The sequence below is a fragment of the Eutrigla gurnardus genome (genome assembly GCF_963514095.1).
Source record: "Eutrigla gurnardus genome assembly, chromosome: 16".
NCBI lineage: Eukaryota > Metazoa > Chordata > Actinopteri > Perciformes > Triglidae > Eutrigla > Eutrigla gurnardus.
In genome coordinates, this window is record NC_139927.1 from 18,315,098 (window position 1) to 18,333,273 (window position 18,176).

Sequence of the window (18,176 nt, forward strand, 5' to 3'; positions counted from 1 at the left end):
CAGTTAACTGATCAATTATAGCCTCTGCAAATGTTATTTTTATGTTATTTGAAGCAGTTTCAGAACCATCGATACTGATATATTTTTTAATTGTTAAATTAAATAATGGGGCTGCATGGTGGTGTAGTGGGTAGCACTCTCGCCTCACAGCAAGAGGGTCCTGGGTTCGATTCCCGGGTCGGCCCGGGTTCATTCTGTGTGGAGTTTGCATGTTCTCCCCGTGTAAGCGTGGGTTCTCTCCGGGTTCTCCGGCTTCCTCCCACAGTCCAAAGACATGCAGGATGGGGATAGGTTCATTGGTGACTCTAAATTGCCCGTAGGTGTGAATGTGAGAGTGAATGGTTGTTTGTCTCTATATGTCGGCCCTGTGATAGACTGGCGTCCTGTCCAGGGTGTACCCTGCCTTCGCCCAATGACAGCTGGGATTGGCTCCAGCCCCCCCGCGACCCTGAATACAGGATAAGCGGTAGACAATGGATGGATGGATGGATGGAAATTAAATAATGACAATGTATGTATCAACAATATATACGAATAATGTATTATGATAATAATAATAATAATAATAATAATAATAATTGTTGTTGTTGTAGTAGTAGTAGTAGAGTAGTAGTAGAAGAAGAAGAAGAAGAAGAAGAAGAAGTGTAGTAGTGGTGGTGGTAGTCGTAATTCAGAAAATAACTTGCTAAATCAAATTTCCTAAACACACCTTTATTTTGAAAATCCTTCATCGTATTGTGCTCTTATTGTGGCGAGTTTGACGCTGGTGAGTCAAACACGCTGGAATCCCCAAAAAAACTGAACAAAATGTTTAAAACTATTACTTGATGTGTTTTTTACAGTGTTGTGAGTTAAAGGAGGTCAAGCTGCACAACAAACGTAAAGAAAACAAGATAAAAGTGAAACATGTCGTCCATCTTATGTAATAACGGAGAGACATCTGGCTGGTCTATTTATAACATCTGATCTCATCTAAATCCGCTTTTACTACAAGAGATATTCAACCGGAAAAAACGATTACACACTGACTGAAACAAACATAACGAGAAGCTGTGAACAATATCTCAAATATTAAAGTATAACAGAAAACACGGCAGAAAGTTAAATAATATCCGATTACTGTATTGCAGGTATTATTAAATATACACTCTAATAAACATCAATAATATAATGCTCTTGAGGGCCAAAACATGTTTCAAAATATTTTTTTGACACTACATTCATTTCTAAAGGATATATTTGTCGCTTGATATAACTATCAAGTGAAGGAACATGTTTTTGGCTGAATACTTTTTGGAAAAAAAACAATAAAAATATATTTTTTAATTTCCAATCAATAGGATATAAAATATGAGTGTATTTTTATTTTCTATGTGTATAACAGATCGAGTTCAAATTCTTTTCAAATGAGTAAATATGTGAAATTACAGTAAAATACAGCATCTTTGGCTGTAGTGAAAAGCGGGGAAGTTGCAATTCATATTCCGGACTGTGAGGCAGCAGAGTGCTGTAAAGCCTACCGGAAGTCTACCGGAAGTTGCAGAAGAAGAAAACTCCAAACAAACCTTCACATGTGGATCTGTGGACGGACTACGGTTTACGTGTAAACTATCCTACTAAACTGAAACGTTTTATTTAAATAAAAATGGATGACGAGCAAACGGTAATTTATATTACATAGTTGTGCTTCTTGTTAAAAATGGGAGCGAACGTAAAGTTTACAACGAGTTCGAAATTGGTGTTAGCTAAACTTCAGTAATCTGTCATGTTTGTGTTATTTCCAACATAAGAGGGATTAAGACCAACGTTTCACGCATTTTAAAATTCCGAATCCACTCGAGACAAATTAATAAGAGGCACGTTACATCAAGGAAACACGTATTTTGATGAAACACCGTTTCTGGTGTAACTGAGCTAAGCAGTCTGGACTTCAGCTCTAATAAACTCGTTAACTTGTCCCACAGACGACAGTGTGTTTGCCGAATTCATTACCAAGTTGGAACACGCTCTCAATACGGTTTTGAGCCTTATTCGCAATTTCCAACAACCGAGGATAGATTAAATCTTCATGTTATGAATGATGTCTGGACGGGATCTGTTACCATTGAACAACTACTTTGTTTACTTTCTGAACTGATAACAGAAGAGTTATACGTTGTTGTTCTCTGCTGGTCTTCTATACTTTTACAGTTTTCTAGCAAACAGGAAGCGTGTGACTTATTTCTCCTGATGATATTTTTACATATTTTAACACAAGAAAATGAGATCTTTCTACTCTGTTTCAGTCCAAAGAATCCAAATAAAGTGCTGTTGCTGTGTACCCACACACTGCTGTACATTAAGTCTCTCTCTCTTTGTGTGTGTGTGTGTGTGTGTGTGTGTGTGTGTGTGTGTGTGTGTGTTCAGGCCGGGTACAGGGAGCCCTGTGCTGTGTGTTCAGCGGTGGATTGGGGAGTTTCAGACGAAGGTCGTTTCTACTGCAGATCCTGCCACAACGCCATCGAGGTAAACAACAGCAGCTGATCTGAGGCCTGTACTGTGAAGCAGGCTTTGTGGTTAGTGAGGTCACTTCGATGATGGCTAACTTCTTACCAGGTAGATCACCATGGTAACTGATGCTGCACACCTAACCTGCTCATGAGTAGGTTATGCCTGAGATGACAGATCAACTTGCTTCGTGGGATCACAGTTGTTAGTGTTAGTTAAACCAGATAACGTTGTAGTTCAGGCCTCTGAAGAATAGAATGAAGTGAGCAGCTTTAAGGACTTCGGTGTCCTCAGGCTGCAGTACGGCTGTGTGTCAGCAGGTGGCAGCATTGATTCTGTACCAGTTTACATGGAGTCATGTCTCCATCCATGTTTCTAATGTGTGAATGTGTCCAAACCTCAGAGAACCCGAGAGGTGGTGGACCCCACCTTCACTCCCGGCACCTCCAGGATCTCCACCATCAGCAAAGGAACAAGAAGCAAGAGACCTGGTCAGTCTGTGGGCCTGAAAGGGCTGCGACTAATGATTGTTTTCATTATCGATTGATTTGCAGAATATTTCATTCTATGAAATGTAAATACTAACAGATTCTCAAATATCTGTTAGTATTCAAATATCTCGTGTTGTCTGACCAGCAGTCCAAAACCCCCAAATATTCATGGAGGGGCTCTCAGCTCTAAAAACATGGGGAAATTAAGATTTAGCTTATAATTCTACATTTAGTCATTGTATATCCGTTTGGTGTTTTAGATGAACGGTTCAGTCAATTCATATTTTAAGTAATTCTTTAGTAGTTCTTACGTAGGAACAAATCTCACATAACAATACATTGGTGAATGCCAGAATCTCTGTGCAAAAACTGTAAGTAGGCAAGAAGATTCTTCTTCAGAACGCTCGGTGAATGAGGCCCACTGTTAGATGTAAAACAAGTTAATGATGCTAAAACAAGATACAAAAGTCATAAAAACAAGTAGGAATATTCAATAACAGTCAATGTCACAGTAAAGGCAAAAGTGGAAAATCAATTAAAAGCAATTTTATGAAAAAATATGTTTTGAGCTTTTTCTTAAAACTATGAACAGAAGCTGCTTGTCTGATAACAGTAAACATCTCTAGTTGCAGCTTGTCAGTCAACATCCTTTAAATTCAGCCAATGAAATCTAAACGTATCCAGAGAGAAACTAAAGCCGAGTGAATGTGGACTTTTAAATTGAACAGTGCTGTTGAATAAAGTATTGTTTTCCAGAGCGCGGCCGTCAGTGGGTGATCTGTGAGGGTTTCCAGTTCATCCTGAGGAACCAGGCCAACGCTCTGATCAAACTGGGCGTCAGTTCACGATTTAAGGTCTGTCGATTTTCAACCCTTTCCGGTTCAAAACGCCGGGGAAGGAGCTTGATTTTCAATGTTGTGGTTTCAGGATGAAGTGTTGTGTCAGCTGTGGAGAATCTACCTGCGTAAGAGTCAGCAGGCGTACACCCACACCCCAGTCAGGACCCCCAGGTTTAAAGTGGTCAGTTCACACACATGCATATTCATACTTTCCTCATAAACCCGTTTTGTCTTTTTAAGGGGATCTTTGGGACGGATACTCATCATGATGGAGGTTTATGATGATGTTACGTCTCATACGTTGCTGCAGAAATGTTAAGGTTGCTGGTGCTCAATTAAACTATTTTTATGCCTTGACAATTGGTAAAAATAGTCAAAAATTCCTCCAAAATACCACATTAGAACGCCAAGATACTAGATACACACACGGACACATCCTCCAATAAACTACTACTTAAGCCCTACTAGGATCCCCACACCAATGTCAATAATAAGAGATACCTCTAAAATATTAACAATCCAGTCCTCATTTATTAACAATATTTCTTACTTATTCATTTATTTTATTTATTACTAAACATGAATTATTAATATTATTATCATATCCATTATTATTATTATTATGGTTGCTACCTTATTGTCTTTGCTTTAGTAATTATCATCATCATCATTATTACTATTAGAACAGATGATGATGATGATGTATGAATAATTAATATTGGCAATTATAATTATGTTAATAATGTATAATTATATTTATTTTTCATTTATGATCTACTCTATATTCCCCTTTCAATACATGCATTATTATTATCATGTCATGTTCATTATTGTTACTATTAAGATTGTTATTACTATTATCCTTATTATTAAATGAATTGATGATGATGGTAATAATTTGATAAAGTATACTGTTATATAATATTCATGATACATGTATTATGTATATTATTGTCATAATCATTATCATAAATATTATTATGCTCTCTTTCTTCTTTCTTTCTTTCTGTGTGTGTGTGTGTGTGTGTGTGTGTGTGTGTGTGTGTGTGTGTGTGTGTGTGTGTGTGTGTCATCAGCGAGGTCTGGACACGGACTCGGACAGTGCAACCGAGTTGTCGGTCATGACGGCCAGCGAGACGGATGGAGACACGAACCCGCCCAGCCCCGCCGGCTCCAACGCAGGTGGAGTCCTAATCAATACATGTGATCACTCACAAGGGTTATGGAAATGATTCTGTTCACTCTGTTGTATAATCACACTTTTATTATTTAACTTGAAGGCTGGGGAACCTCATTAATATGATGGCCTTCCAAAATGAAATGAATAAAATCCAGTTTTTAAAATCAGACAGCTGCTCGTGTTTTATGGAGTTTAAACCCACGTATGTGGGTTCTACCCGGGATCTGAAACCTTTAAGGGAAACGTTCCAGCTTTTGTTGCTCCGCTTCAGAGAAAACAAGCCACACATTCACCTGCAAGCAACATCAGACACATTTCACCATGTCTGCAGGTTTATTGTACACTTGACAAACATACTTCAAAAAGCCTAATATTATTCATATATTTGCATTTGAATTGCACATTTTCTTCTTCTTTTAACAATGTGAAAATAGTTGTTAATATGATATAAAATCTACATGAAATGTCATTTTCCGGGTGAAAGAGCAGTTGTGTGCTCAGTTGTATTAGTGTGAATGAAATCAGTGTCTTTGTAGCAACATGTGATGGTATTAATCTGCTTGATGGTCCCACCGTGCTTCACTCTACAGGAAGCCCCAGTGATTGGTCACAGTGTTCGGGTTCCCTGGACGCCTCCAGCTACCTGACGGCTCGGCTGAGGAGGAGTCAACACAGTCTGATGAGCATGACCAAGACTTTGGCTCTGATCCACCTCGCTCTGATCTGGATCCGCGAGCCGCTGACGCTCAGCGACCTGCTCAGGTAACAGACGATACACACCAGGGGGGAGTCCAGAAAACAGGCTCAACAAACCCGAACCCGAACCCTGAGATGGGAAACTCAGAGTGTTTGGTTCCTGAACGGCTGTTCTGGATGAGTTCAACCAGCGACCGGGAGAGAGTTAGAGATATGACTTATTGTTTCTGGAGGAAACAAGCTCATCCTGAGAAAGTGGAGCAACACAGCTGCTTGACCTCCTCATACGCCTCAATCAAAAGCTTGTGCTCAGTTTGTGAGAAGTCATCGTCATGGTGATCCTGGGATCTGCTTCAGTGAATCAGTGATGGATCTCTGGGTCGAGTTGAGGGATTAGTTACACGTGGCTTGACTTAGTCGCTGCAGTTCATCCTGGTTTGGTCTTTGTGCAACCAGTTAAGCCAGACTGGTCTAGCTGGGATATGTTGAACCCAGCTTAATCATCCTGGAGATCTAAATTCTGCTTGTGTGCAGTAGCATTCTGGGAACGACAACACACACCTGTTCAGGTAACAGCACATTTAATTGATTAATGATCCTTGAAAGTCCTGGAACAGTGCGTTGATGTTTGTTTTCAGGTTGGTGAATGAAGGCCACGTCCCGTACGTGAACGCTTACGAAGAACTTCCTGATGAGATGAAGCTCGAAGGCAAAGACGCGCTAATCTTCAGAGTCGAGGTCAGAAATCAATCAGCCTGACACTGAAACCATTCTGCGATCAATCGTGTATTTAAAGGATCAGTTCACACATTCAACTGGTGACTCTGCAGTCAGTTTGGTTTGGAGGTGTCCATGTTTCACCGTCTGTGCTGAACCAAGTACTAACCTGTCCAACGACGCTGCAACGTCAGTGGAACGAGAAGTTAAACTCTGGTGCGCTTGTTTTCCTCCACAGAGCATCCCGACGTACCGGGCGCTGCACCGGGAGGCTCAGACTCTCATCACCTTCCTGCAGCTTCCTGCTTTTCCACCAATCACTGAACAGAGTCTGCTGCACCCGGCTCTGCTCAGCCTGCGCTACCTGCTGGACGCCAACCTGCCTGGTAACAGCAGTACTCATACTAATACTACTGAAGACTATACTTACAATCCTACTGACTCTACTAATCCTAGCAGTACTACTGACAGTATAATACTAACAATACTCCTGACTGCAAGACTAAACTTATTCCTGACAGTGCTAGTATTAGATAAAGGTACCACTACTGCTGATAATACTACTATTAGATAATAGTACCATACTGCTGATAATACTACTATTAGATAATAGTACCATACTGCTGATAAAACTACTATTAGATAATAGTTACATACTGCTGACAGTACTTATATTAGATAATAGTACCATACTGCTGACAGTACTGCTATTAGATAATAGTACCATACTGCTGACAGTATTAGATAATAGTACCATACTGCTGACAGTACTACTATTAGATAATAGTACCATACTGCTGACAGTACTACTATTAGATAATAGTACCAAACTGCTGACAGTACTACTATTAGATAATAGTACTGCTAACAGTACTAATATTAAATAATAGTACCATACTGCTGACAGTACTACTATTAGATAATAGTACCATACTGCTAACAGTACTAATATTAAATAATAGTACCATACTGCTGACAGTACTACTATAAGATAATAGTACCATACTGCTGACAGAATTATATAATAGTACCATACTGCTGACAGTACTACTATTAGATAATAGTACCATACTGCTGACAGTATTAATATTAAACAATAGTACCATACTGCTGACAGTACTACTATTAGATAATAGTACCATACTGCTGACAGTACTACTATTAGATAATAGTACCATACTGCTGACAGTATTAATATTAAATAATAGTACCATACTGCTGACAGTACTACTATTAGATAAAAGTACCATACTGCTGACAGTACTACTATTAGATAATAGTACCATACTGCTATCAGTATTAATATTAAATAATAGTACCATACTGCTGACAATACTACTATTAGATAATAGTACCATACTGCTGACAGTATTAATATTAAATAATAGTACCATACTGCTGACAGTACTACTATTAGATAATAGTACCATACTGCTGACAGTACTACTATTAGATAATAGTACCATACTGCTGACAGTACTACTATTAGATAATAGTACCATACTGCTGACAGTATTAATATTAAATAATAGTACCATACTGCTGACAGTACTACTATTAGATAAAAGTACCATACTGCTGACAGTACTTATATTAGATAATAGTACCATACTGCTGACAGTACTACTATTAGATAGTAGTACTGCTGACAGTACTACTATTAGATAACAGTACCATACTGCTGACAGTACTACTATTAGATAGTAGTACTGCTGACAGTACTGTGCATGACCCTGTAACCCTCCCAGACCAGCTCCACCCGTGGGTCTGCAGGATCATGAAACTGGCCGGGATGGAGGATAAGAAGCTCCACACGTTCGACCGCTTGGCTCATCCCTTCCTGCCGCGGTACGACCTCCAGACCGCCGCCCTCGTCATCGTCACCATGAAGCTCCTGTTCGGCCTGGACGACCACACCGAATGGTGATGTTGCTAAACCTCTTTTTAAAGACTTTCAATATTCATGTACATTTTAATTCATGTTGTTATTGTTGTTGGTTTCAGCTGTTCCTTTATATGCATGTTTATCATTTTGTCCTTGTGTAATACTTTTTTAGCATGTTAAATCCATGTTTACGGTAGTCTGTAGTTTTAGCACTGTTAGCACCGTTAGCTGAGAACAAAGGTTGACTTTCTTTAAAACAAGTTCAAATTGTCAATTGTCATTGTTTGGTTTTGTGTCTTTTTTAGGGATTTATCTAATGAAGTGGGTGACCATGACGACACAGGTGAGTTCTGGTTATTTAGATATTTACTACTTTAGTAGTACTTTTTATTATCTTAAAATCTTCATTAACTTACCAAAAGTCTGATTATCTGATTGGATATTTCATTTGCATTACACCAAACTTTTAAAGGGTAACTTTGATATGTTTTAACGTGGATCCTGGAACGTGTGCAGATGAAGATGACACATATATATGTAGTAAACATATCATTGCACACACATACATCAAAATCAAATAAAAAAAATCTAAATAATCAAATAAAAAAGAAGTGATTAAGTAGATCAAAATAAATAGCAGGGACGGATGGAATACAGATTGAGAACTAAAAATGAACCCTGAAAATGAAAATACACCAAAAGCGACCAACAGAACAAAATGGCGAACAAAATGCAGACAGCAGCTGTCAAACAGGTGATGATGTAATCAACTTCTCACCGTCAATGTCCGTTCTTGTCAGCGCTGGTTTCTCCCACAGACATCCTCAGGTTGTTCTGATACAAGTCTGACAACATTATGGAAAGGACCTATATGCATAATGGACAAAACAGATACATGAATGCTCATATATAAGTATTATTTTTTATTTTATTATTATTTATTTAAAAAAAAATAATAATGTATGTTGTGCTGTATAATGTACTCCAATTCCGATTTCAGTAAAAATTTCAAAGACAAAAAAAGCATATTTCTCTGTTTTAGACAAAGTGAGTGTGTGAGTGTATTCGTCTGCATGCGTAGACGCCACGGTGATTAAATTGGTGCTCAGTGAATCTGGGGATACGTTGGGCCGTGAAGGATCCATCAGGTGGATCCTCTGAAGAGGAGAAGGCTGCGTTTCTGGGCTGCATGTGAAGGAGTCTTTGAGATCGGACCAACCGGTCTCAGCTCGTGTTTCATGTGGGTGTGATGGTTTCTGCCGTGTGACAGGAAACATGTTCAACCTGAGGAGGTGGTTCAGACTCATGGAGGCTGCTCTGATCCGAGGTCAGCAGAGGAGAGACCACGACGTCGCCAGGTGAGTTCTGAACTACAGCCACAGCTGGTCCTGGACCAGGTTTGTTGTCCTGATGCATCGTCTGACCATCTTCTGAGAACCAAATGATTATAAAGCTATAAATAAATATATATATATTTGTTTAAGGGATTTTTTTTTTTAGAGAATCAATAAATGTAATCAGTAGTATTTATATTTCCCCTCATCTCATCCACAGGAAGCAGTGGACAGCTAAGAAACCTCTTTACCCGAACAGCACAAAGAAATGCGTGGTGCTGAAAAGGAAACGTAAGATTTTGAGTTCGTAGATGCTTAGCGAGAATCTTTTTTAGTGAAATCTTTTTTTAGTGCAACTATCCTGTAGAAACTTAGCATCTGTCTGCAGGAATAGCAGAGCAGGTGCAGATCTGTTTTGAGAAGCTGTCTTCTCTTCCGGCGGGCAAGGAGCACGTGGATCCATCCAGCTTCAGGTTCTGTTGGGGGGACGAGGACGGAGCCGACGGACCCAGTCTGCACCACCAGAAGCTGGATGGGGTTTTGACCCTGAAAGACGACGTCCTGATTCCCTCTAACTCTAAATACTGGCACCCGGCGCTCAGAGCCTCCAGGTACGATGTCTTAATGAGCACTTGACCTTTAACCCTGCAGGTGTAGAGACTCTTCTTCTCCTGATTTTCTTCCTCTCTACAGGATGTGCACAAGGGTTTACTTGGAGGTGGAGGCAACGCTGCCCCGGATGTTTGTCCGGCTGCTGCAGCTCTTCTGCTTCCTGCTGGACGTGAAGCCGGCAAGCCTGTACGAGGTGGTGCTGAGGGTGGAGAGACGAGTCCTCCGCTCTAAACACAAAGCTTCCAAGACTAGGACCAGGACCAGAGCTCACAGAGGACGGGAAACTGGAGAAACGAAATTGAAAAAGTAAAATCTGTTTGTTCGGGAATTATAATCACGTTACCATCAGTGCATTCAAGGACGCTCTGAAGTTCCCAACTTCCCATGTCATGTTCACACCGAATCTCAAGCAAATTTTCGCCTTGTTACTATAACTGGAATCATTTCTGTTCATTTGCTTGACTCTCGCAAGACACACCAGAGAGGAGGCGGGGCTTCCCTCCATGTAGACACCAACCAGGTTTCATCCATCACGGCTGAAAGTCGCAGATCCACCAGGAAACCAAACTGTCCTGTCTTACCCCATCTGACTGTTAGCAGCTAACAGAGCAATACAACAGCTGAAGTGTCTGTTGGATTTCAGCAGGAAACACTGTAAAATAGAAGCTCTGATATTACGGATTGAACAGTACAGGGAGTGTGTGCAGGTGATCAGATCACTGTCACGAAGCCGTTCACATTTCTGAGTGATCCGATCCTAAACGACGTGTCCCTTGAGGCTGTCGCTTCGCGGTTCAGATGTCTTTGTTTTTGTTGTTTTTTTACCAATAAAATGTGACACATTGAACACACATAGTCGTCATGTTCATCACAAGTCTTTCTCATAAATGAGCCAAAATGTTTCATTCACATCAGAAAAATAATCAAGTATTTTGTAATTTGATTCATCATTTGAATCATTTTTTAAAGCAAGAAGGCCAAATATTCTCTGTGTATTTTTGTGAGTTTGTCATCGCAGTAAACAGAATATTTTTAGGACTGGCAGTCGGCTGAAAACAAATATTTGGAGATCACTAGGTCACTATATGTTTAAGAAGTTGTTTTTCAGGCTGATCACGAGACGGAAACATGCAGTGACATGAAAAGACCAGCAGGAGGTGACTGAGCAGCCTCGGGTTCATTCATACAGAAACTAAACAGTACACTGATTTAACAACAGGTAGAAGTACACCATGGTGGTGTTTTATTTGTTTGACCCTTTGTCTGCAAATCAGAGTAGTTCTACTGTGTGATGTAAGTACTGTTACTATAACAGAGAATTGTTTAAGTCTGGTATTAGTACTGTGATAGAATATTTTCACTGTGTGGTATTAGTTTTACCCTAACAGTAATTCTACTGTGCTACGTGTACTTTTACTGTAACAGAGTAATTCTACTGTGTGCTATGTGTACTTTTACTTCAACAGTACTATTTTATGGTAAAGTACTATTATCATAACGGAACTTACGAATAATAATAGTAATATAAGTACTTTTACTGCAACAGAGTATTTCAACTGTGTAGTATTAGTACTTTTACTGTAACAGAGTATTTCTACTGTGTGGTATGTTTACAGTGCAGTATTCGTACTTTTACTTTAAACAGTCTTTACTTTGTAGTATAAATACTTTTTACCTACCAACTTTTTAAAGAATATTTTTGACTGCCTATCAATAGACGTATTGCAAATAGTTAATAACTCTATTCAATCAGGCAATTTCCCAAAGGCCTTCAAAACTGCAGTCATTAAACCTCTTCTAAAAAAGCGGAGCCTAGATGCCTCTATTATCAACAACTAACAATTTCAAATCTACCCTTCATAAGTAATATAATTGAGAAAGTTGTCCTCCAACAACTAAATCACTTCCTGGCTTCAACTGGCTGCCACAACAACTTCCAGTCAGGATTTCGACCTTTTCATAGCACCGAGACGGCCCTTATTAAAGTTGTAAATGACATCCGTCTTAACACAGACTCTGGCAAAACTTCAATATTAATGCTATTAGACCTCAGTGCTGCATTTGACACTGTCGACCACTCTGGAAAACTGGGTGGGGCTCTCAGGCACAGTCTTAAGCTGGTTCAAGTCATATCTACAAGATAGGAACTATTTTGTTTCCATTGGCAACTTTGTATCAGAACCTACCAATGTAACGTGTGGAGTCCCCCAAGGTTCAATCTTGGGGCCGACTTTATTCAACATCTGCATGCTTCCACTAGGACAAATCATGCAAAATAATAACATTGACCACCATTACTATGCCGATGACACCCAAATCTATGTAGTGCTATCACCAAACTGTGCCAGTGCATTGAGCAAGTCAAAGACTGGATGTGCCAAAACTTCCTACAACTAAATGAGGACAAAACTGAGATAATTGTTTTTGGTGCCAAAAAAAAAAGGTTTAAAGTAATTCAACACCTTCACTCTCTGTCCCTGAAAACCTCAAACAAAGCCAGAAATCTTGGGGTTATTATGGATTCTGATTTACATTTCGACAGTCACATTAAATCAGTAACAAAATCGGCCTACTATCACCTCAAAAATGTAGCAAGACTTAGAGGGCTCATGTCAGCTCAAGACTTAGAAAAACTTGTACATGCCTTTATTACTATAGGCTAGACTACTGTAATGGTCTCCTTGCAGGTCTTCCTAAAAAACTGTCAGGCAGCTACAGCTTGTTCAGAACGCTGCTGCTAGAGTTCTAACAAAGACCAAAAAATGTGAGCACATTACACCAAATTCTTAAATCCTTACATTGGCTCCCTGTATGTCAGAGGATTGATTTCAAAATCCTCCTGCTCACATATAAATCACTACATGGTCTAGGGCCGAAGTATATCACTGATATGCTCCCACTACATAAGCCTTCTAGACCACTAAGATCTTCTGAGACCAATCTGTTAGTGATTCCCAGAGTAAACAACAATCATCCTTTAGTCACTATGCAACAAATAGCTGGAATAAACTTCCTGAAGATGTAAGACTTGCCCCAACTCTGACCACTTTTAAAACTAGACTGAAAACTTTTATGTTCACCATAGCTTTCTGCTAAATCTTTTAACGTCTGCACTGTTTTTTATTGTCCATTGTATTGCAAATATGTTTATATTCTCTTTCTGTGATGCATTTTAATTTTTCACTTTATTTTCTTTTAATTCTTCTATTTTTTCACTTTATTGTATGACATGTTATGATGTCCCCGTGACCCTGAATACAGGATAAAGCGGTAGAAAATGGATGGATTTATGGATGTTATGATGTGAAGCCCTTTGAGGCTGCCTTGTGTACGAAAAGTGCTATACAAATAAAGTTGCCTTGACTTGCCTTAAAATACGATTTTTACAGTGCAGTATTAGTACATTTAACAGTAGTTAGTATGTGGTATCATTAATTTTACTGTAACAAAGTATTCTTCCACTAGAACTTTTATTTTAAGAGTATTTTTGCTTTGTGGTATTAGTTATTTATTTATTTATTTGTTTATTTCGGGCATGTACATTAAGTCATCATCACACATCTTGCTCACACAGTAAACATGAATACACATGGCCGAAAGGGAAAGCAGGAGAAGCCGAGGCTTATCTAGTCCCGCCCCCATTACCCACAGGGGGGAAAAGAAAGAAAAGAAAAAAAAAAAATAATAATAATAATAATAAAATTAAAAAATAGAAAAATAAAATAAAAAATAGAAAGTAAAAAGAACAAAGAATAAAAGAATTTAAAAAAAAAAGAATCAATCATCTTTTCTTGTCAATTGCATTTTAACATTTTCTTACAAATTAGAACTTTTACTCTCACAGAGTATTTGTGTTATTAGTAGCTTTACTGTAACAGAGTGTTTTTTTATTGTGTGGTATTAGTACTTTTTCTGTAGCAGAGTATTATTACAGTATGGCATTGCTTCTTTTATTGTCACTGTATTTTCACTGTGGTATTGGTCCTTTTTTACTTTAAGAGAATATTTCTACTCTGTGGTCATATACTCTTGCTGTAAAAGAGTATTTTTACAGTGCAGTATTACTTCTACTGTAGCAGAGTATTTTTATACTGGTATTAGTATTTTTACAGTATGATATGAGTACTTTTACTGTCACAGTATTTTGGTATTCATGCTTTATTTCACTGTGTGTTATTAGTAATTTGACTGCATTAAAGTGGTCAATGTGTATAAATATGAATGTGTTTACTAATATTATGTTGAGAGTGAATATTTGTATTTGTTTGTTGAGTTAAAACAACAGAATGAGATTCAGAACCAAATGTTTTCCAACTGTAAAGTCACACGAGGTGAAAATGTAAACAAGGTTTTCAGAAGTCATCTGAGGACACGGTAAAAATAAATCTGTCTGGTGGTCGGAATCAACCAGCCGCATGTGAACGCAGCACTGCTGAGGTGACAGGATGTAACAGCTGCGCTCTATAGTATCGCCATGGCAACAGCCGCAGTATATACTGGAGGATGTCCTCATCTGATGTTAACGTCTCGTCTTTGTGTAGCTGATGCTTTTATTCATTTTAATCTCTTTTTAAACTATTTTATTTTAATGTCATTTTGTTTTTTTTTTGTTTTTTTTATTTGATTTAATCTTTGACTGAGAGAAAACTGGTTACCTTAAATGAACCCAGAGAGGGAAAATCAGGTCACTGCAGCAGCCAAGAGAACAAAGAGAGACTCAATACGGGACTTATACAGTACAAATAAACAATATATTAAATACAAATTGTATTCTAAATGATGGCTGGGCAAAAAAGAGAACACTATTTAAATCATAAAGACATGAGACTCCACTGCATTCCAAACCTCCCTGAAATAAAAGGAAATCTAGTTAAAGTAGTTGTAGTAAAAGTAATACTGGTACAATCAAATGTTTATTATTAATCTGATGTTTCTGGATTAATATGACTGCTGCAGTAATGTGTATGTTGCTTATTTTAACTGTTTTAATCTACAGCAATGCATCATATTCTAGGAGATCCTCATATGTCCTCATATGAACCACATCTCTCTAAAAGCAAAAAGTAGCAGAACATGGAAACACTCACTTCAAGTAGAATGTGTACTTCGGTACACGTGGTACACGTGGTTATTGTTGTAACTCTGGCGGACGTCCGTTAATTGAAAGGAAAAAACAAGGTATTATGGGACTATAAATAAGTTGGCACACAGAAATTCACTCAAAGGGTTAATTCCAGTTTGTGTCTGGCAGGAGGTCATTCATGGTCAGCTCAGTGGCTTGATCCTTAAAAAGCACACGTTCAAGTTACGGCAGCAAAGTAACATGAGAAAAAATGCAAGTATGCAAGTTTAAATATAATATAGTATGGGAGCACATGTATATACACTGTATGTATGCATATATTGTGTGTGTGTGTATATATATAAATATATATACTGTATATATATATATATATATATATATTGTATATATATATATATATACACAATATATATACTATATATATATATATATACTGTATGTGTGTATACGTATATGTGTATATGTATGTATGTATACACGTATATGCATATATATACGTAAATGTATGTGTGTATATATATATATATATTATATGTGTGTGTGTGTGTGTATATATATATATATATATATATATATATATATATATATACTGTATATATATACTGTATATATACACACCAACATGTATATTTCCTGTTGAATATACAACGTGAATATAGAAAGTTATTCTGGCAGATGAGCGTCGAGCAGTAAAAAGTAAAGTATTTCCTATTTAAATGTAGGGGAAACAAGCAGGTGTCCAACATGTACTGAAGTACAGCAGAGCAGGTATTTATGGTATTACAGCTGTGGACACGTGTAGGGACAGAGTGAGGACTGAAGAACGTGAGTTGGACTGAAGAAGGAAAGGAAACACTTGGAGGGCTCGCTGCACCGCCCACCTCGTCCTGGAGAGGGTGGAGGGTGACCTAAATTCCAGTGACCCCACCCACCCTGGACATCCCCCCCCCCCACACATATATACAGTACATACTCAGTGTGGGTGTGTCTCTGGTCGATGAGGTCGTTGCTGTTTGCTTTGGAGGGAAGTCACATCTGCTGCACCGATCAGACTTCCAACCAAACAGTTCCACAAACTACATTAAACTAATTAGACTAAGGAACCTAAACTCTGAGACCAACTCAGGGGATTTAACTCAATGACTACACATGTGGTCTAAACTTGCAAACTACACTCAGGACCTAATGTCAGGGACTATACTCAAAGAACTAAGCTCAGGGGGGCTACACTCTGGAATTTAGGGTGCACTCATGTAGGCAGTCTGTACCCAAAGTCTCACATGACTAAACAGCTTACAGCACCTTCTTGGATGTATAGTCATATTTATATTGACAGCAGGAACCATACTGACATTACAGAACTATTCATTCTTGCCCAATAGAAACAAATTCCTGAAGACTTGTTTTTGTTTCCTTTTCGCGACCTACTACTTCTACTGCAGACGTGCATTAAGTGTTGCCGATAGCAACAACAACTGACCCAACTATGCTCCAAACCTGGAAACGCGACTATAGTCGCATTTCTTCGTTGTGATTTTTCAAAAGATAGCTTCAAATTTGATGCCATTAACTTGACAGAAATGCAAACTCCAGCATGTTTTGTTTCCCCCACAATGCAGTGCAACAACGAGTCCAGTTAGTGATCGTAGTGTTGCGGGTTCCTCGCTCTGACTTCATCCTGCAAACAGCTGGCTGAGCTGCTTTTCCTCCTGCTAGTCTGGGAGTGTTTTCTGCCTGGAAACCGTTTTTTTTTTCTCTCTTATGGACGGACCGACTGCCTGTGTGTGTTTTACTCTTTCCTTTTTTTTATTTCTTAACCTCGTTGAACTCGGAAAAGAAAATGAACTCACGTCACCCTGCCTGCTGCCAGATTCCTGCTTTTGTCCCCGTTTACTCTCTGAGTTTACTCTCTCCCTCTCTCTCTCTCTGCAGACTGTTCCCCAGCAGCATGTTGAGTAACTCACTCTTGGTTTGTGTACGAGCTGCACGCCGCGCCAGGCCGCCTGTGAGGTGTTTTGAGGCGAGGGGGTGACGTGAGGCCGGCTGTGAGGACTTTTGTCCTGTAAGTCAAACACAGAGATGAAGCATCACATCACAAACCAGCGACGGGGAATGCAGCTCTTTGTCTGCCTCTATCTCAGACAGGATGACGTATCGCCACGGCACTCTAACACCTCCACCTTCCTTCCTCGCCCCTCCTCCTCCTGCCCCGTTTCTCCACCACCACCACCACCACAGTGGCAGTGGTGGTGTTGGCGGTGGCGGGGCTCGACCTCCAGCCTCGGCAGCTTAAAGGGTTAACATGCAGCCACAACAAAGGAGCCGGTGCTGGACCGGCGTGTGCACGAGAGTGTGTGAGGGAATGGGGGAGGAAGAGAGGGAGGGAGGGGGCTCTGGCTGCCTTCTAGCCCCGCCCTGGAATTCTTTAGAGGCTGTTTACAACCTCGACGCATAGGAGTCCCCGGGTTCATCGGCCCTGCAGGGAGGGGGTGAGGATGGGGGAGGATGGGGGAGGTAGTTGGACTCACAAGAGAGCAGAGGAAAATGGTACAGGAAGAAGACAATAAGGAAATATGTTGAGGGCCTCTCCAAGCTCCCTTTGTCTCCCTTCTTGACTCTTTATTTCCTTCTTTGTTTCTTTCGTTATCTCTTTTAGATGCACATGTCTGAGTCAATGCTGCACGTGAAGAGGAAAAATCCCCCCCAAATAAAGAAAAGCCCCGTGGACTTTTCTCTTTTCTGTGCTGCAGCCGACTCCACGTTTCCTCTATGTAAAGACCTGCAGCAGGATTAGTTCACATTTTATGATTATTATTATGTTCTGAAGCGTTTATCTTGCAGCAGGAAGATGT

The 18,176-nt window shown here is 39.4% G+C and overlaps 1 protein-coding gene across 1 annotated transcript; it reads left to right on the forward strand.

Moving 5' to 3' along the window:
• The first annotated feature begins 1,548 nt into the window (after positions 1 to 1,548).
• On the forward strand, positions 1,549 to 11,088 carry taf1b (TATA box binding protein (Tbp)-associated factor, RNA polymerase I, B). Its single transcript, XM_084029950.1, has 15 exons — positions 1,549 to 1,663; positions 2,407 to 2,505; positions 2,891 to 2,978; positions 3,735 to 3,832; positions 3,906 to 3,998; positions 4,894 to 4,999; positions 5,588 to 5,759; positions 6,332 to 6,431; positions 6,649 to 6,796; positions 8,159 to 8,333; positions 8,601 to 8,638; positions 9,566 to 9,653; positions 9,850 to 9,920; positions 10,018 to 10,240; positions 10,323 to 11,088. Exons 1-15 carry the CDS (start codon positions 1,646 to 1,648, stop codon positions 10,549 to 10,551), a joined length of 1,746 nt encoding a protein of 581 aa, XP_083886076.1. The 5' UTR covers positions 1,549 to 1,645; the 3' UTR covers positions 10,552 to 11,088.
• Positions 11,089 to 18,176: the final 7,088 nt, after the last annotated feature.